This window comes from Hippocampus zosterae, chromosome 9 (assembly GCF_025434085.1).
Source record: "Hippocampus zosterae strain Florida chromosome 9, ASM2543408v3, whole genome shotgun sequence".
Lineage (NCBI taxonomy): Eukaryota > Metazoa > Chordata > Actinopteri > Syngnathiformes > Syngnathidae > Hippocampus > Hippocampus zosterae.
In genome coordinates this window covers 21,315,607-21,335,065 of record NC_067459.1, presented here as the reverse complement: position 1 = coordinate 21,335,065, position 19,459 = coordinate 21,315,607, and the positions used below count along the sequence as shown (strand labels likewise).

The window sequence follows — 19,459 nt, the reverse complement described above, 5'->3', positions numbered from 1 at the left end:
GTAACCGGAAGTACAGGTGATATTAAAATATAATTCAAATTAAAAATGTCTCGGAAATGGTTAAACAGATAAACCACGAGCATTCAACTCAGTAACTCAAATATTGGGCAGTCAACTCATTTGAACGCAACTATCAACACTTCATTAACTTTTACTTTGAAAAAATATATGGAAACGACATGGTTCGTTTCAGATTGGACTGGATGCCACTTGTTCAGAGGGGGCGAGGAGTCAAAAAAAAAAAAAAAAAGAAGCGACTCCGGCGGTGTGTTGCGGTCGGTGTGGCCTGGCTCCGAGCCTCCCGGGGAGCCGCGAGACTTCCGCCGCTGCCGCATTGTTCGCCCCAACCTGCCAGCCACCACTGGCACTTGCAAGAACCGCACCAGGATTAACACACGGATCCATCAGAAAGTCTTGCTTCGCTCACTCGGATGGGCTTTGGGATTTTTATTTTTTTCGTTCCGATGAAGAGGGCTTATTCCGCCGCCCAACGACGCCGGCTTCGGTGAACCGGGTGCGGGCCGCCAGGCAGCCACTCAGGTAGGTCAAGATCAGTCTCATCGCTAATTTAGCACGTTAGCATGCGTTAGCATAGGTTAGCATGCAGACTTTTCACCTTTTGACACGCTGGCTCGGTCAACTCGCCACTGTCCCGGCGACGAGCGCTCACATCAAACTGCATTTAGAACTTGCTCAATTGAAACAAGCTGGAATCTTGCGACTGGTAGCGACCACAAGGATTATGATTGTTAGGTTGAGAATCCGATTAAGGACTACGTGAAAACATCGTCGTGAATATAATCCTCCTAAAATGAATTTAGCAGTAAAGATATGAGGATGAAAAGTGGGTCGTGTTGCCGCTTTCGCCGCCGCCCTCTGATGGAAACTCCTCAAGCGCAGAACCGCTTGACATTTTGAAAACGTGCAAAACATTGCAATCCAATTGTTACCAAACATTTAAATACAAATCCGTGTAAAACTGTAAAGCCACCGCAGAGTGATGTACTGGGTGAAGTTAGTGGAAATCCTTTCTGGTCGAGCAAATCAACGGGCTGTGTTCAAATCAGGATTTTTGTCAATGGACTGTGGCGCAGGTGTCTCTTTTTGTATGTTTCCATGTTTGTTTGTTTGTTTTTTAAATACAATGCGGATGTCCAAACCTGATTCATACTTCGGCCACCCCAACGTCATGTTCAATATGAACACGTATTCAAAAGGTATGACGTCATTGCTGTTGTGTGCCTGTAAAACTTTGATAGAGCCCGAAAGTGTGAGAAATGTTTGACGTCATCGTCATTACTGGCCTGATGATGCAGTGCACGCGCGTGTTTTTAGTGTGTGTAAGTGTGTATGTGTGTGTAAAGGAGTCATGTTGTCACCTGAATGTTGTGCCTTCGTATACTGAAGCGGCCAATCGTTCACATGGTGGCGGTTGCTGATTCAGCTCCACTGAGGGACCAGAGTGCGTTTCCATGGAGACGCACACATTAGTGACGATGACATCAGCACGTTTTTTTCACCTGTCATTCACTCTTGACATCAGGATGTTTGTCAAATGGCCCCATTACTAGAACGGAACTGTGTGTGTGTGTGTGTGTGTGCGTGCGCGCGTGTGTGTGTGTGTGTGTGAGTACGTGTGGTTTTTGCTAAGATTTGTTTTGTGTGACATGTGTTTGTGTGTCTGAAAGATTGAGATTTAGCCTTCTTTTACGACTCCCCGGGGCCAAAGTCTGACTTCCACCATGTGACACTCACACACACATGCACACACACACACATACACACGCGTGCTGATGGTGGCTAGCCAGTCATTGTCCAAGTCAAACATGGCGGCGGGAGGGGTGTTATAGTCACCAGAGGGGGAGGGGCTTCCTTTTACGAAAGCAGCTGTGACCCACTTAAATGCATAAACACACACACACACACACAATCGTGGTTGCTGCATTGTTTGTTGTCTGTTCACTTGCCTCCCATCAAAGATAAACGTAACCAAACAATTGACTCCCATCTAAAGTTTGCTCTCAAACTAAACAGAAAGCAAAGAGAATGACACTCTGAGCCTTTTACTCAATGCAAACGCGAAATAACATCTATGTTGTGCTATTAAAACCCTTTACGCATCAGATTGAACATAAAATGTGTGGCTACATTCTTTATCCTCTGCGAAGAACGAATAGCATTAGTGCCGTACTGATGAGCTGAAAGGAGTTGAGACATCTCCAAAACTATGGAATGAGCGACCCCTTTTGCCCCCATGTTGCCACGCTGCGGACACCGGAAGTCATTTAATTGTTGCAATGACACAAATGGATTAATTTTTCTTCATTTGTTGTTAAAGTGTGATTTTATGTGTTTATATTGCACTCAATTGAATGGTGGTTGTTGTTTTTTTTGTCTTCTTTCTAACTAAATTCTTGCTGCTGGAGGCTGTAAATGTCCCCAGTGTGGGACAAATAAAGGATATCTTATCTTATAAAGTTCAACATTAGGGAGTGCTAGCTTCCGCTTCTTATTGTATGTACTGCGCTGGGATTATGACATGTAAAATGACGACTGGCGAGTTTGTTTCAGGTGACTGTGACGTGCTCAGGATGTCCGTCAAAAAAATAAGTCAGCTGCTGTTTTCTCTTGGAATCTTTTTTTTTCTCCAAATGGATTTTGGGAGAGCGCCACTCTTTTGTTTTGCATCTTTCCTTCCTTCCTTCCTACCTTCGTGCTGGAGGAAGGAGAAGCAAAAAGAACTTAGGGCCACACGTTGCTGCTCGCTGCTGTCTGGATTTCACTTGGGCCGACGGCATCCACGCCATCTTTTGAGTATTTTTCCATCCCTGCTTGCACTCCAAATCGTTCCAAACTTCGTTCAGTTACTGCATGTCAACTTTGATTGACTTTTACATTCAGCATTTAGCCTGATTTGACCAGAACTTCATCAGATATTCAAGACAACAATGATCCTCACAAGTGTCACGAGTGTGTTGGAGCCTATCCCCGCTGCCTTCAGGGAATAGGCGGAGTAGACCCCAAACTGGTTGCCAGCCAATTGCAGGGCACAGAGACGAACAACCATTCACACTCACATAAACGCTGTATATATATTTTTTTATGTCCGACAACTATGAAACTCATTTTGTATTGGCGTTGATCGTGCGCGTATCACGATCCGTATCGCTATTGAATTGTTGTTGTGCGTTCTGTTAGCAGATTGCCACGTTTGCGTCATGTCGGCGGCGCAGACGCAGAAGGAGGGCGGCGGCGGTGGTGGTGGCGGCGAAGGCGGGAGCGGGAGCTGGGCCTGCCTGGAGTCTCTGGGACTGAGTCAGAAGGAGCTTGTCCTGGCTGAAGCCTTGCAGATGGAGTACGACGCCCTCTCCAGGCTCAAGCGGGACAAAAAGGCCCCCGACGCACAAACTTCCGGAGAGCCGACTCCATCTGACTCTTCCTTCCAGCGAGCCGGGGGTCCTTGCTCCGTACCGGCCCTTCCCGCCGGGGCGCCCCCTTCCCTCTACATCCTCGACGGTCCCGAGCTGACCAAGCGAAGTACCTCAGATCCCAAACTCCTCCCTAAAAGTTTCCAAACTTTTCCTGACGACACCCCCCCTGCCATCCCACCGCGGAACCCCATCCCACCGCCGCCGGCGCCGGCGTCTTCATCGTCGGGATCAGAGAATCCCTTCTTGCCGGTCAGAGCACCCGCGGCGACCCATGACGTCAACGTGTACACGCCTGATGCGGACTTGCCCAAAGTCCTCTCGGTTGAGCTCGACTACGACATCATCAATGACTCGCTGGCCCGGCTCAACAGCGGCCGGCGCGACGGAGCCGGGAAGCCCGTGGCGCGGAGCAACACCCTCCCCCCTCAAGTCCCACCCAGGACCTACTTACCTGTCGCCAAGAGCAACAAGAACCAGCGCCGAGCATCAGTAGACCCGGTAAGACACCAGCGCCCCAAAATGACACAGGTGGCATCATTCCTCTATTTACTGTCCAACAAAAGCTCCAACATTTTGTCCCCCTTTCTACCCCCCCCCCCCTCAAAAAGTGTGATTTCCAAATATCCATTCATTCATTCATTCATCTTCCGAGCCGCTTGATCCTCTCTAGGGTCGCGGGGGGTGCTGGAGCCCATCCCAGCCGTCTTCGGGCAGTAGGCGGGGGACACCCTGAATCGGTTGCAAGCCAATCGCAGGGCACACAGAAACGAACAACCATTCGCACTCACACTCACACCTAGGGACAAGTTAGAGTGTTCAATAAGCCTGCCACGCATGTTTTTGGAATGTGGGAGGAAACCGGAGCACCCGGAGAAAACCCACGCAGGCCCGGGGAGAACATGCAAACTCCACACAGGGAGGCCGGAGCTGGAATCGAACCCGGTACCTCTGCACTGTGAAGCTGACGTGCTAACCACTGGACTACCGGGCCGCCTCCAAATATCCAGTGACCTAATATTTAATACTGATGATCACGAAAGTATTCACAGCACATTTTCCCCATTTCCATATCATGTGGCCCCCTTCCCACCCCGCTCCCCAGTGGTCACGTGACTCGCCTGTGTCTGCTGGTATAAGGGACTAACAGTGTTGCGTTGCTGTTCTTTGCGCCTCACACGAATACACAAGTTGCCGTTGTCGTCGCCTCTGCCGCACACAAGTAAGCGGTTGTGTTTGTCGCGAGCGGGCGGAACAACAGAGGCGCGTACCGCTCAACGGCCAATCAAGTTGCAGCGCGCGTTTAAACTCCACGACCGTATGATTGACAGGTGACGGCAGGCTCCCGGACGAGCGGCTTCGGCTACGAACTCTTCCAAGTGTCTGAGGAGCGTGACGAGGAGGTGGCGGCTTTCTGCCATATGCTGGATGTGTGAGTAAGGTTGGCACGCACGCGTGCGGGGGCTTTTCCTGGCGCAGTTGGAGGCGTAGGTGGGATCAGGCTCCCCCCTTTCTGCTGGTTCACCTTTTCCTCTCTACTGTCTACTAATTATTCCGGAGATTTTAGTGGCCTTTCGTTAAAAGAATCATCAGCTGGAATTTTGATGATTACCTTTTCATGAAACGGTCAATTAAAGAATGACTGAGAAATTAAAAAAAAATCCCCCATTCATTTCAATGGGCGGAGGTACCAGGGGTATGCAGTACCGATTTTGGTCGTTAGGGGCGCTGTAGTAGGTAAACCAGTTGGGGAGTCAAGAAGGCTTAGAAAGTGAGCGTTCACCAAAATACCTTCGGAAACGTATATAGGAGAGCATGTTTCGAACGAGTGACCTCCAGAGAGATTCACCGGAGGCCCCTCAGATATTAATCCGAATGACTATTGTGTTTGCCAAGGCTCCGTTCGGCGTACCCGTACAGCGACCGCTCCAAGAACGCCGGCTTGGCCTGGTCTCCGTGGGTGGGCCAGGAGGAGCTCCATCGCGGCCCGGGCCTCAGCGTCAAAGTGTCGGTCGTCAGCGCCCACTTCCGAGAGCCGCTCACCTTCACCTGCGACGGTTCGCTCGCTCGCTCGCCCGCTCGCCCGTTCCAGCCATCCCTTGCTCACCATTGTGCATATGCGCTAGGCTCTTCCACGGCGGACCTGATTATCTACCAGACGCTGTGCTATGCTCATGAGGACCTGGACCACCTGGATGTGGATGACTACCTGTTGAAGGTGTGCGGACATGACGAGTACCTCCAGAAGTAAGCACTTTGTTCGGCATGTGAAGTATTATATAATACAATAATAATTATAAATAATTATTTAAAAAATATAATTATATAATAGGAATTTCCCTAAAGGCATGCACTTGAAAGCCTCTCAACTAATGCATTCTCCCCAAAATACAAACGACGGTAGCTTTAGGAGTACCCAAGTTGCCTTTTTCACCACACATCTTGATGCCAACCTTTTCAAATGAGGATAAAGAAGATTGAGACATTTCTGAACGTTTGGTACCATCTCTTGCATCTTATCAACCTTTGACATGGCCTGAGATGCCGTCAAACGGATGCCTATGAACAGGAAATTAAGGGGCAGGTCTTATGCAAATATGCGGTCATTTAAAATGAATTCAGATTTTTCATCTCAATATCATGACTTGGAATGGCTGCAGAGTGTACGTACAAACTAAGTTATTAGTCAATGAGGCCCAAACATTATGTTTCTACCATGCACTGTCGCGCTCCGTGTCTGTGTTGAGGCAATTTGAGAGCTTTCATTTGGAAACATGCTGACAGATTGTGGTCTGCGCTCTTTCCAATCATATCAAGCAGCGGCTGAGCTGTGGTCATGTACACACCACAGCGCAACACACACACACACACACGCACACACACATATTCCAAGTTCTGTCACCGCGGCTTGTTCAAATGTACCAAACTGGCTCCTTCACAAACCTAATTGCACTTTCCGGTGTTGGCGTCGAGGTGTGACTTTCACTGCTCTGTTCCTCCTCACTTAATCATTTTTCACAAATTTTATTTTACTTATGATAGTTCTTATTATACTTATTACCCACTCAGGCATAGGCTTTCACACCTTTTACACTGTATGCACTTTTGGCACTGTACACGCTGTACTCATTCTCTTTTGCACTCTTTTTAGCCGCTCTGCAGAGCTGAGAAAAAAAAAGTCGCCTCCAAAAATAGGTTGATGCAAATGATTTGGGCGCGGTGTGTTGTCACAACACCCGCGTCATCCACACAAACATTTTCCACTCTCGGTCCTGACGTCATGACCGTTTCACATTGTATTGCACCCTCTATTGGCGGAAAGAATGTACTGCAACTAGACAGTCATTTTGGAATGAACGCCAATGATTGCAAATCCATCCAACCTTCCCTGAGCCCTGGATGGAATCGTGGATTCTCGAAAGATCGGAGAGTGCCAATCAACAAATTGCGTATACGCTCCTTTGCATGTTTCAGATGCTGTGCACTCCGACGTACACACAAATTTTGTACACAGTTGAGCACAATGAGGTCTCCAAGTTCGTTTCTTTTGTGTACGTGCATGAGCTTATTGATGGAAGTGTGTTGCGTTGCGATAAGCGTTGCCCGTGAACTTGTCGCTGCGAAACAATATGAAGCTTCCTTGCGGGTTCGGACACTTCCTGTTATTTGCTTTTGACGTGCTGCTTTTCCACTTGGACCAATCTTCTTCTTCTCTTTTCTTCTCGTCCTCCAACGGTCCTGTTATGCGTGCACATCTGTTTGTTGGTGTGCGTGTGGCAGCTGTCAGACTTTGGCAGGTTTGGAGTATGTGCAACAATGTTTGAAGTTCGACTGGGACGTTCGACTGATCCTCACTCAGAGAGCTTCCATCAACACAGAGCTGGCACGCACGGTCCGTGCACACACACACACGCACACACCATATATTTAGAAATGATTTCCTCTGCCCAATTATGTATCGGTCAAGCCACCCTTTAGCCCCCCCCGGGAGAGGAAAAACTCTCAGGAAAGAACAAGGAAAGGAAACGGGTGTCGCGTTAAAAGTGAATGTGAGCGGAGCTTGCGAGGATGATGAAACATCCATGTTCAAGTTTTTCTTTTTCGTTTAAAATGTCTTACTTTAACCACCGTCGTAGCCCAAAGGCGCAATGCTGGTGAGTTCGTGCACCTTTTGGTGCAGTAAAACCGTGTTGTGGAAACCAAATAGGAGTGGCCTTGGCTTCTGTTCTGACTCTGAATCGCGGAACGTGTGACCGAGGAAAAGTGAGGGAAGACTGTTACGAGTCACCGAGAGGTAGCTTTCCAAAAAGTTGGTGAGCCGTGATGTCCAAAACTGTAAAAAAAATTTTTTTTGGTTGCTTTTGAACCCAACAGAAGGATGACGACGAGCTGGCATCCACATTGAACCACGGCATCCTGCTGCAGGAGCGACCCATCAAACAGACGGTCACCAGGTGAGAGGCACAAGGCAGGGCATTGGGGGGGTGGGGGGTGGATGGATAAAAATCCAAACAACAGACCTGCCTGGGGACTGACCAGTTGTGTGCAAAATTTGGTGAACGTTGCGCTCGGCACTGGTGGCGGCCCGGTGGTTAGCACCTCGGCTTCACAGTGCAGAGGTACCGGGTTCGATTCCAGCTCCGGCCTCCCTGTGTGGAGTTTGCATGTTCTCCCCGGGCCTGCGTGGGTTTTCTCCGGGTGCTCCGGTTTCCTCCCACATTCCAAAAACATGCGTGGCAGGCTGATTGAACACTCTAAATTGTCCCTAGGTGTGAGTGTGAGCGTGGATGGTTGTTCGTCTCTGTGTGCCCTGCGATTGGCTGGCAACCGATTCAGGGTGTCCCCCGCCTACTGCCCGGAGACGGCTGGGATGGGCTCCAGCACCCCCGCGACCTTAGTGAGGATCAAGCGGTACGGAAGATGAATGAATGAATGAATGCGCTCGGCACTGACGATATGCAATACGCACTATTTGTGGAGATTATCAGAACGCACCCTACTGGCTGACACAAAAAGTGTTCCATGCCTCATTTTTCTATTAATTTAATTCCTAATTTTATTTTTTTTTAAATTAAAAACAAATCTTTGAAGATCCTTCCAACTGTTGCTGGAGCGTAATGTTTTGACGTTTTGTGCGCAGGGAGGCTCTGACGCTGCTGCTGGACACCTTCCACAACGAGGCCGAATCGTTTACGCTGGCCGAGGTAAGGCGGCGGCCGCCGTTGCCGCGACGACCGCGACGGGCATGGCACTGACTCGTCGGCGGTTTGCTTTGGCAGGCGGAGCTCGCGCTACGTGTGGAGCGGTTGGTCCAATCGGTGAAGGCGCTATGCAGCTCGCTGGCGGCCGTGGAGACGCCGGATGTGACGGCGGCGCTCGGCCGGCTGCCCGCTTGTCCCTGTCGCCTGCAGCCCAAAGTCCTCAAGGTCGGCTTCCCTTTCACAAATGCTCATTTTGGTTATTTGGGAATTTACGAGCTTCAAGCCGGCTTTAAGCTTGTAAATTCGGCCTTCGGGAAGTATTAGGGCTTCAAACTAAGCCTTCAAATTGAGTTTCAAGCCAGGGTTAAGGATTCAATTTTGGGTTTTAAGACAGGGTTAAACTTTCAAATGAGAATTTTCACGACCATACGGCACATCGTATTAAAAGGCGCAATCTCAGTTGCCGCCATCCACCCCGCAACTGAAAGGGTCCTTTCCGCCCGCAGGACGCCTCGGTGTTGTCCGTCCGGGAGAACCGAGGTAAGCCCCCGCGTCTATCCGTCCGCACGTCCGTCCTGCGACTTCGTCCTCATGCTCGTCTCGTCTGCCTCGCTCGCAGAAAAAGTTGTGGAGAAGTTGACGGCGGCCATTTTGGACCTGGTGGACCTTTACTGCGCCACCTTCAATGCCAACTTCCACACGGCGCCGCACAGCCACCCGGGCGCCGCACCCGTCCGAGAGGCGGGACACACCGCCGCCGTGCTCTCCTTCAACGTCTACGCCGCCCACCGAGTGCCCGTCACCTGGGCCGCCAGGTAACTTCCCCTGCCCCGCACATGCGCGCGCACACGCATTCAATCTCCCGCAACGACTTTTGTCTTTTGTCAGACAAAGAGTTAGCTAAAAAGTCAAGTCAACAGTATTTATAGAGCACTTGGACATGGCCAAGCTCCGCCCTCTGTGGTCACGCACTCATCAGGTTTAGGCCTGACCTCTGACCTCTTGGAGGAGGAGGCGGGGCCGCTGCCTGACTGCCTTTGACGAGGTGTGAAGGTGCCTGGCATGGCAAGAATTCATGAACACGTTTCTGTGTCGTCTTTGCGCGTGCCAGCTATGAGGGATTCTTCCTGTCGTGCGCGCTGAGTCACGGGGGGGCGGAGCTATGCGCGCCCCAGCACACCAGCAAACAGTCGGTCAGCAAATACCTTTTCCACCTGGTGGTGTGGGACCAGAGGTAAGTGTTTGCAGCGTCTGCCTTTTCTCCTCACCTGTAATGATCGCTTGATCTCGCACTCGTCGCCCCTTCCCCCCCCCTCCCCTTATTGTCTGTCATCCGGTTGTGCCCCACCGGCGCACGCAGAGTGACTTTCCCGGTGCAGATCAGTCAGCTTCCCCGAGAGACGCAGCTAACAGTGACGCTGTACGCCAGCTCCCTGCCGCCACCCGGTGGCGCCGATGAGAAGAGCAGGCAGCGGCGCAGCGCCGAGGCTCTGGGCTGGGTCACCATGCCGCTCTTTGACTTCCGGCAGTAAGTGGCTTCCCATCCCCGTCGGCCCGTCTGCGTAGTGTCGCCGCCTGCGTGTTAATTTTCGGCGACGTGTGTAGCGTGCTGACGCGCGGCAGGAAGTTGCTGGGCCTTTGGCCTTCTATGGCGGGGAGGAGCGTCAACGCCCACTCCGGCTCGCCCAACTTCAGCCAGCCGGACAGCGTCATCCTCCAGGTGGGACGAGCTGTCGGCAAAGGGAAGCCGCGTTGCCCGCCGTGCGCTTCTCACACGCTATCGCCGGCAGGTGGACTTCCCGTCCTCCGCCTTCGATATTTGCTTCAGCACGCCGCCCGCCGCCGACTTCTGCCCCCAGTACGACTTCTCCAGACTAGATGCCGGCAGCCAGGTGGCGCTGCGGGACATCCTGCACAAGAAAGCCTTCTTCTGGTAAGATACAAGAGACCCGCCGACACACATACGCGCACACGTGGGTGCTGAGCGCTTTTGCGTGTGCGTTTCAGGCTGACGGTGGAGGACAAGCGCGCAGTGTGGGAGAAGAAGGCCTTCTGCCAGGCAGAGAGCGGCGCGCTTCCGCTGGTGCTGGCCAGCGCCCCCTGTTGGCAGTGGGCCTGCCTGCCAGACATCTATGCGCTGCTGGGCCAGTGGGCCTGCCCGGGCCACCTGGACGCGCTGGGCCTGCTGCACGCCTCGTGAGTATCAGACCGCCGGGTATTGCGGCGATGTGCGATGACAAATGTTGATGACGACGACTTTTTCAGGTTCCCGGACCAGGAGCTACGCAGGACGGCCGTCCAGTGGATGGACGCCATCTCCGAGGCCGAGCTCATCGACTTCCTGCCTCAGCTTGTGCAGGTAAGACCTCGTAACAACTTGGGTTGATTGATTGATTTTGATTTTTAGGAAAGTCATCACGAAAATTACTGTTGATTTATTTTCATTCCTCAGACTGATTTATTATTTATTATATAAAGTTATTTTAATCGACAGTATATTTGATTCATTTGGTTCATCGGCTTCATTTGTATTTTTTCCATCATGTAGTTTGTTCATTTTTCATTATTTTGTGAGGTTTTTATTTTTTTTTGTTTTATTGTATTCAGCTTGACTTTCATAATTGTATATTTTATTCATTTTGTTCTTTGAAATGTATTTTATTATATTTTGGAATTCTTTAGATTATTTTAAAAAATTAAGTTTGAATTAGTTCTTCATTTTTAATTTTATTTGTTTTTATGTAAATGCTCTTTGTTTATACTCTTGTCATTTTGAATGATGTATGAAATGCTTTTTATTTGATTTTTAAAAATATGTTATGATATTCTTTAAATGTATTTTTTTCAACTCATCTGAAGAAAGAACAAATGGGCCCTTTTCATGCATTTTTTTTCCTGTTGTCGTTCTGTTGAGGCGGTGAAGTACGAGTGCTACCTGGACAGCTCGCTGGTGCGCTTCCTGCTGCGGCGCGCCATCGGAGACCTCAGTGTCGCTCACTACCTCTTCTGGTGATTTTTTTTTACCCTTGTCGCTTTCACCCACAGCATGGCTTTTTTTTTTTTTCTTACCCTTTGTCCCGCCCCCTTTGCCGTCTATCAGGCTGCTGAAGGACAACCTGCAGGACAGCCAGTTCCGCGCTCGCTATCAGCACCTGCTGGCCGCCCTGCTGTGCTGCGTTGGCCGCGGCCTCCGGGAGCAGCTTGACCGTCAGTGCTGGATGGTGTCCATCTTGGCTAAGGTGGCCCAGAGCGTCAGAGACGCCGCGCCGACAGCCAGACAGGTCAGATGGCGATGCCCCCAAAACGAATAAATAAATAAATAAAATGTCTGTTGACCTTTTCAGTTCTGCAACTTCATTGAATGCATGAAATATTGATGAACAACAGGGAAATGAACAAGCAATACACATATCCACAACTGCAAGGATCATTTGAAATATGACATATCAGTCAATGTAAACACGGAGTGATGCCCTCTAGTGTCTAAATGCTATTACTCATTTAGTGAATGCTATTACTCATTTAGCCACTAGAGGGAAGCAGTACTCTATGAAACATCACTCACCAGTCTACGAGACCTCAGTCAATGCAACACGTGTTCCATTGCGCCCAAACTGCGGGCCAGATGGCACTGATTTTATGACAGGGGCCGAGGGCCGGATGAAATTCGACCGCGGGCCGTATTTGGCCAGCGGGCCGGACTTTGGACATGCCTGATCTAGAGGCTTTTTGTCTGAAATGTAAAATTCTCAACATGCTCGGTACATGTCAAAGCTGACGTTTGTTGTTACCACACAAAATATCGTCGTCTTCATCTCAGTAGCCGGTCCGCGTGTGTTTGTCGTCATTGTTGTGTTTGCGTGCGTCCGTCAGACGGTGCTGCGAGAAGGTCTGGAGGAGATGAAGAGCTTCTTCTCAGTCAACAGCAGCTGCAGACTTCCTCTCAACCCGGCGCTGCTGGTTCGAGGGATCGACATCCCGGTGAGTCAAGCGGCCCCGTGCGTTTGCGTGCTCTTTACCTCCGTCGCTGAGCGCTCCCTCTCTGGCCACCTCGGCAGGCGTGCTCCTTCTTCAACTCCAACGCCGTCCCGCTCAAGCTGTCCTTCCGCAATGTCGACCCGCTGGGTGATAATGTTAGCGTCATCTTCAAGGTCAGGCGACAGTTCCCTTTCCTTAACTCATTCAGTACCAAGTCTGAAAAGACGGTTAAAAACGTCTTTGGGAGTGAATGAGTGAACCGTTGATCATCGCTATTTTTTTGCCTACTTTCGCAGTCAGGCGACGACCTGCGTCAGGATATGCTGACGCTGCAGGTGATACGCATCATGAACAAAATCTGGCTTCAGGAGGGTCTGGACATGAGGATGGTCATCTTCAAGTGTTTCTCCACCGGGCGAGGCCGCGGTGAGAAGGGGGGGCCGTCGCCGAGCGGCCCGGGTTGCCCTGCGGCCAGACGACTGATGGGCGTGCATCTTTGCGTTCAGGGATGGTGGAGATGATCCCTCAGGCCGACACACTACGCAAGATCCAGGTGGAGCACGGCGTGACGGGATCCTTCAAAGACCGACCGCTGGCCGACTGGCTGCAGAAGCACAACCCTGCTGATGAGCAGTACGACAAGGTGCGCTACAGCCGTCATGTGTCTCGGGTTATGAGCCTCTTTATTTTTATTTTTGGGGAAAAACTTGCTGAGCGTTTTAGAAATCAGTGTTTGCATCGTGGTATTTATAAGTTTCTTCATTAGTGTGAGATGTTGAACGCGCTCGGTGTATGTTTTCACATAAGTGAAGGTTATTAATTATTCTAGTGAGGTCACTAATGAATCTTTTTAGAATTTATTATTCTATTGCTGATAACATTGATTATTTGAGTACTCCGCCCTCTCCCCCCAAACCCGCCATGCGATGTGATATTTGTGTATGGGCAGGCGGTGGAGAATTTCATCTATTCGTGCGCGGGCTGCTGCGTGGCCACGTACGTTTTGGGAATCTGCGACCGGCACAACGACAATATTATGTTGAAGACCAGCGGCCACATGTTCCACATCGACTTCGGCAAGTTCTTGGGCCACGCGCAGATGTTCGGCAACATCAAGCGGTGAGCAAATGTTGCAGCTGTGTGAGCGCCCTCTAGGGGCCAAGTTCAAACACAATCGACAGCCTTGCAAAGGTGCAATCTAGTCAAGCAAAATAAACGCACACAGTCAATTAAAAGTCGATCCAACCGTTTTCTAATCCGCTTATCCTCACAAGGGTCTTGTCCCTTTTTGAAATAGCATTCAATTCAGAGGTCGAAATGAATCGGTAAAGTGATCATTCAATTCATCCAGAATGATTTTCGTAGTCCAACTTGAGCAGTTTGGCAGCTCTTGAGCAAACGTACGTAAACAAACGTAATCGAACGGAAATGTCGTCTGATTCCTGCAGTGCTTAATGAAAGCGGACCGATTCTTATCTTTTGGGTTTGATCAAAACATGTGCAAACATCTGCTTTCATCATTACATATCGTGGTCCAAACCGTGAGCTGAATTTGAATCATTTGTTTCACCTATTATGAAAATAATCAATTCTTGGAGTCATATAATAAATGACTTGTAATTGACCTGTAGTTATAATAATAATAATAATAATAATGCATTTTATTTAAAAGCGCCTTTCATGCCACCCAAGGACACTGTACAGACAATAAGAAAATACAATGTAAAAATTTGTAAACGAGATATTAAATAAAAACAGGACAGAAAATCATAAAAACATAGGAAATGGAAGAGCTATGTATTATAGGCAATCCTGAACACGTGTGTTTTTAGACTAAACTAAAACTAAACTAAACTAAAGTAGCCACAGAGGTGGCGATCAAAGGAACCGCGCTTGGCATTCATCTGTAGCCAACAAGTTGCGTCACGCCCTTGTGGGATGTTACACTATTGTTGAAATTTCACCGTTGCTTTATAACACATGTATACCTAGCATTGAATGAACGGTAATCGCCAACACATTGTTTTGCGATACCTTTTAATGCTGTATACATTGTGTGGTTTGTAAAAACTTTTGATTGTGGGTTGTGTTTTTCTTTGGAGTAGGGAGGGCAGCCAATCCTTCCCAACTTTTCAGGTTTTCTCAAAGTACAATTTTCACTGCAATGTGATTGGGTGCGCGTGTGCATGTGTGTTTATGTGTACCGCAGTGACCGCGCCCCCTTTGTCTTTACGTCCGACATGGCGTACGTCATCAATGGCGGTGACAAACCATCCAGTCGCTTCCACGACTTTGTAGACCTTTGCTGTGAAGCCTACAACCTCATCAGGAAGCACGCACACCTTTTCCTCAACCTCCTCGGCCTGGTGCGTACATGCACGCGCATCCCTGCGCATCTGCACACACAAGTGTATTTACGCACATACGCACGCATGGAACAAGAGTGAGCAGTCTGCCTTTTTTTTTTTTTTTTTTTGTCTTAAAGATGTTATCGTGTGGAATTCCCGAACTGTCGGACATTGATGATCTCAAGTACGTCTACGACGCTCTCAGACCTCACGAATCAGAGGCCGACGCCACCATGTACTTCACCAGGTGCGCACGCACACCCGCAAAAATGAGGATGCACTTTCGCCGCCAAAGAGTAGGACATGGCAGATAAACACATTTGACTGAACGGTTCATTTTGAAACCAGGTTGAGACACGGTTGAGGGTGGCAGGGATGGCAACAATAATTAATAACAATAGTAATACTTAAATGATGTGAAGGACAATTGTAAATAGCACTGCGATTTATCCATTTTATATTTATATTGCACTTAATTGAACGGTGTTTTTTTTTCTTCTTTCTTCTTTCTACCTACATTCTTGCTGCTGGAGGCTGTAAATTTCCCCAGTGTGGGACAAATAAAGGATAACTTATCTTATTTTAATTTTCTGCGGATACGCGGAAATCCGCCGTTTTATTTCTTAAATTGATCATTTTTTGTGAATCGTCTAAATCCGTTGAGAACATTATGGGGGGCGGGGGGGGGTCAGGTACCTTATCGTCGAGTTTTCTTTCACGAGCTCTCCCGATCAGTCTTTCCATCTTCCGATTGTAAACAGCCCTGCGATTGGACGTGTATGATGTCTTACTTGTTGTGATTGGTCGCCCCGTCCAGACCACGCCCCTTTCCACTTTTTTCATCACTAGCCATTGCCATCCCTGGGGTGGGGAGCGGGTGTCAGACCCGTTTCTTTTGTGGAAAAAGAAAGTGGGTTTGGCTTGCCAGGATACTATTTGGGGGGGGGGGCGAAGGGATGTATGGCAATTCCATTCATTTCAATGTGGAAAGACGATTTGGAATACAAGTGTGGTCAATGAACAAATTCAACTTGTGTCTCGAGGCGCACATTTATGATGTCATCAGTACATAAGGCATGAATGCAAATGGTTACAACAGAACCTAATGTAAACCTTGAACACGTGTGTGTTTGTGTGTGTGTGTGTGGTGTTTGTTAGGTTGATCGAGTCGAGCTTGGGCAGCGTGGCGACCAAACTGAACTTCTTCATCCACAATCTGGCGCAGATGAAGTTCGCTTGCGGCGAAGACGTGCCGTCGCTGTCGTTCGCCCCGCGCGTGCACTCGGCCAAGAGCGACGGCGTCATCCGAAGCCTCTACGTGTGCGCGCATGCGCGTGCCACCTCCGGCGGAAAAGCTTACGTCAGTGGCGCACCTTCTTGTGGGGGATACGCCAGGTTGCCGCAGTGACGCTGCGCACGTGTGTTTTAGACTTACGTGGTGAAGGTCGAGCGTGACGGCCAGCAGGAGGCGCAGTTGGTGCAGAGGACATTTGAGGAGTTTCAAGAACTTCACAGCAAACTCAGGCTCATGTTTCCCTCCTCAAAGCTTCCCAGGTACACACACGCACACACACATACACACACACACACACACACACACACACATAAAAACAAGAGGGACATGTGCAAGTGTGCACATTCGATTAGCAGTGCACCTGCACAATTATGAGAATGGTGCTTATCCCGCCCCCAGCTTCCCCAGCCGCTTGGTGATTGGCCGTTCCCGTGGCGAGGCGGCGGCGGAACGGCGCAAAGATGAGCTGAATGGTTACGTGTGGCACCTGGTCCACGCCGCGCAGGATGTCGCACAGGTCAGTTGGACGACAGGTCCCGTTTGAAAGCAAACTGACGATTTGGTTTGAAGGTGTCACCTGCGTGTCCACCCCGAGGCAGTGCTTCATCAAAACACGTATTTTGAATCGGACTCGGAAATGTTGCTTGCAATTTCAGTTATTGATCGCAGACCACGTGTGTCAAGTATGCAGTCAGAACCTTTAGAAATGTAAATGTTAGTAGGCAAATGAGTATTAACATCTAATATTACAAACGCAATGTTCCCAGCGTATATGTTGAGATTGTAAATGTTGCGATTGTGACTTTTCACATCACAAATGAGAGCAACATCATGTTTAGCCTCATGAGCGTTAGCATTCTAAATGATAGCTTTCCAAATGTTACACATTTTTACAGCATCCGTTTTTGGAGGTGTAAATGTTAGCATTGCAACTTAGCATCAGCAATGTTAGCATATGCCAACAACCACTTGACCTCTCACCTCAGCTCCGTGTTGGAACATTCTGTTTCTATTTCACTGAACACACACACAGCATTTCTCAGAAGTGCTCATGTCATATCAGCATTGCGCACTCACACACTCACACACACACACACACGCACACACACGTGTAAAAAGTCAGGGCGGATCAGCTTTGTGGTATCAGATCTTTCCACTTTGAGCATGCATAAACAAGCAGAATGTGTGTGTGTGTGTGTGTGTGTGTCTGTGTGTGTGCATTTGCAGTGTGATCTGGTGTACACGTTCTTCCACCCTCTACCCAGAGACGAGCGACCGGGACCAAGCAGCAGCAGAACTGGTGTGCATGTCAACTACACAAAAAACACACCCACACAAACACACCCATGCAAATACACACACACACCTACAGTGAGTCAAAGTTTAAAGTGCACTGTGATCTTCAGAATTTGCTCTTCTCATTGCACCACCGCATGATGTCCTTGTACTTCCAATAAAAATGATTGATCAAGCCACCAAACATTGGCAATGGGTAGGCATATAAATAAAAATTAATTGATCAGCACTCGGTGATTAAGTCAGAGCACATTTTGCATGCATGTACATACTGGATGAGTTTGTGTGTGTGCCCCCCACCCCACTGATGCTATTTTGTATTTCCTTGGGTTGCTGCTCAGTGATATTCAATTTTGTTTTCAAAATAAAATGCCAAATTATGATTTGACATTGTGCGTGTGTTTGCACACAGAGATGGCATGGACTCCGGCTTCAGGCAAACAACTGGGTGAGGTCAAACTGTCAATCTGCTACCGCAACGACAAACTCTTCATCATGGTCATGCACATCCGAGGCCTGGTCAGTGCGTCGTCTTGCGGTTGTGCATCCTTGGGATGGAGGGGGGACTAGTCCACTGATGTGATTGTGTGTGTGTGTGTGTGTGCATGTGTGCCAGCAGCAGTCACTTCAGGATGGTACAGATCCAGACCCGTACGTGAAACTCTACCTCCTACCGGACCCGCAAAAGACCAGCAAGAGGAAGACCAAGGCGGCGCGACGCACCTGTAACCCAACATACAACGAGATGGTATACGTGAATCGTCACAAAACAAAACAAATGATGACACAATTTCAGTCGAATGCTGAAAAGATGAAATGAAATACTGTAGAATTTAATGTGGGATGACATGGAATTAGGAGTGCGTGCGTGGTGAAGACGCTATATTCAATATGAGGTATGAATTTGGTAGATTAGGACCCCACTGTCCACTTGTGGTAATGAATGTTGATGAGATCTTTGTATCCCCTTTTGTAAGCACTGCCCATGAAAATAACAAAAATGTCCAAAGAGTACACCCCCCGCATCAACTTCGCTGCTTTCAGCTGTTCCTATGTGGGAGTGCTTGTACCAGCTGCAACTGGATCGCTAAAGTGGCTAATCATGACAAAGAGTCAAAAACTTACATTGCGTTGGGTGTCCAGCTAGCAAAAGTCACAAAGCCTCGCTTGCACGGCAAACAGAAAGTGTCCCTTCTGCTAGTCGCCTTATGACAAATGGAGACAGACGGCTCAGCTATTCAAATGGAGTCGGGAAACACCCAAATTAGTGATTGCAGGGCACGGCAAAGAATAATTCACGTTCGAAAATCGAAACGCTGAGCAACTTCATAACTGGGGAGAAAATAACCGAAACAGCCACTGAGGAGCGGAAATGACGGAGGACGTCACTGCATACGTCATAATTCAAATTCACATTGGAGAAATTTGCATTGTTTAAACAGCACTTTGAATACAGGAGAGCAACGTACCAACTGAAAACCGGTTGAACTGCAATAATTTAAAATGATCAGCAGTATTATTTTTTTTTTTTGCACTAGGGAGTGCGGACATTAAATCCTGACTTGTAGATCTGCCCGAATCGATGCCACCTCTAATTTCTATCTATCGCCATTGCAGCTGGTGTACGAGCGCATCCCGCGCGGCGACCTGCAGCAGCGCCTGGTGCACGTGCGCGTGCTGGCCGACGGCGCCTTCTGGGACAACACGCTGTTGGGCGAGGCTTTCATCCCGCTCGGGACACTGGTCCCGGGTCAGCGCTGGGTGGACTGGCACCCGCTGGCTCCCGCCCGTGCCGACGCGCCGCATTAAGTCTAACGTGTTTCTCGCCAACGGTTCCTATGCTATGGATTCATGGCGGACATGTCGCGTTGACTTTTGGGGGAAAACAAGAGCACATATGGAAAAGCCCTTTTG

General features: G+C 49.1%; 2 protein-coding genes across 4 annotated transcripts in view; one reads left to right on the top strand and one right to left on the bottom strand.

Annotated features, from left to right (window-relative positions):
• Window positions 1–19,459, bottom strand: part of tsen2 (TSEN2 tRNA splicing endonuclease subunit) — a 122,338-nt gene that overhangs the window by 29,030 nt on the left and 73,849 nt on the right. The gene's annotated exons all lie outside the window — the stretch shown is intronic.
• On the top strand, window positions 215–19,424 carry pik3c2b (phosphatidylinositol-4-phosphate 3-kinase, catalytic subunit type 2 beta). 3 transcript variants are annotated; one of them, XM_052076041.1, is made up of 33 exons: window positions 215–540; window positions 3,202–3,929; window positions 4,760–4,860; window positions 5,325–5,485; window positions 5,555–5,675; window positions 7,209–7,320; window positions 7,803–7,882; window positions 8,569–8,632; window positions 8,708–8,854; window positions 9,136–9,169; window positions 9,249–9,444; window positions 9,741–9,863; window positions 9,990–10,157; window positions 10,235–10,349; window positions 10,420–10,562; window positions 10,637–10,825; window positions 10,895–10,988; window positions 11,544–11,638; window positions 11,730–11,910; window positions 12,503–12,610; window positions 12,688–12,780; window positions 12,904–13,033; window positions 13,114–13,250; window positions 13,557–13,726; window positions 14,817–14,973; window positions 15,093–15,202; window positions 16,114–16,315; window positions 16,385–16,509; window positions 16,649–16,766; window positions 17,477–17,549; window positions 17,958–18,064; window positions 18,165–18,293; window positions 19,163–19,424. In XM_052076041.1, exons 2-33 carry the CDS (start codon window positions 3,219–3,221, stop codon window positions 19,352–19,354), a joined length of 4,686 nt encoding a protein of 1,561 aa, XP_051932001.1. In that variant the 5' UTR covers window positions 215–540; window positions 3,202–3,218; the 3' UTR covers window positions 19,355–19,424. The 3 variants fall into 3 exon arrangements, with proteins under 3 accessions (XP_051932001.1, XP_051932002.1, XP_051932004.1); XM_052076042.1 differs by having other exon boundaries at window positions 3,199–3,929; XM_052076044.1 differs by lacking the exons at window positions 215–540; window positions 3,202–3,929 and having other exon boundaries at window positions 4,760–4,864.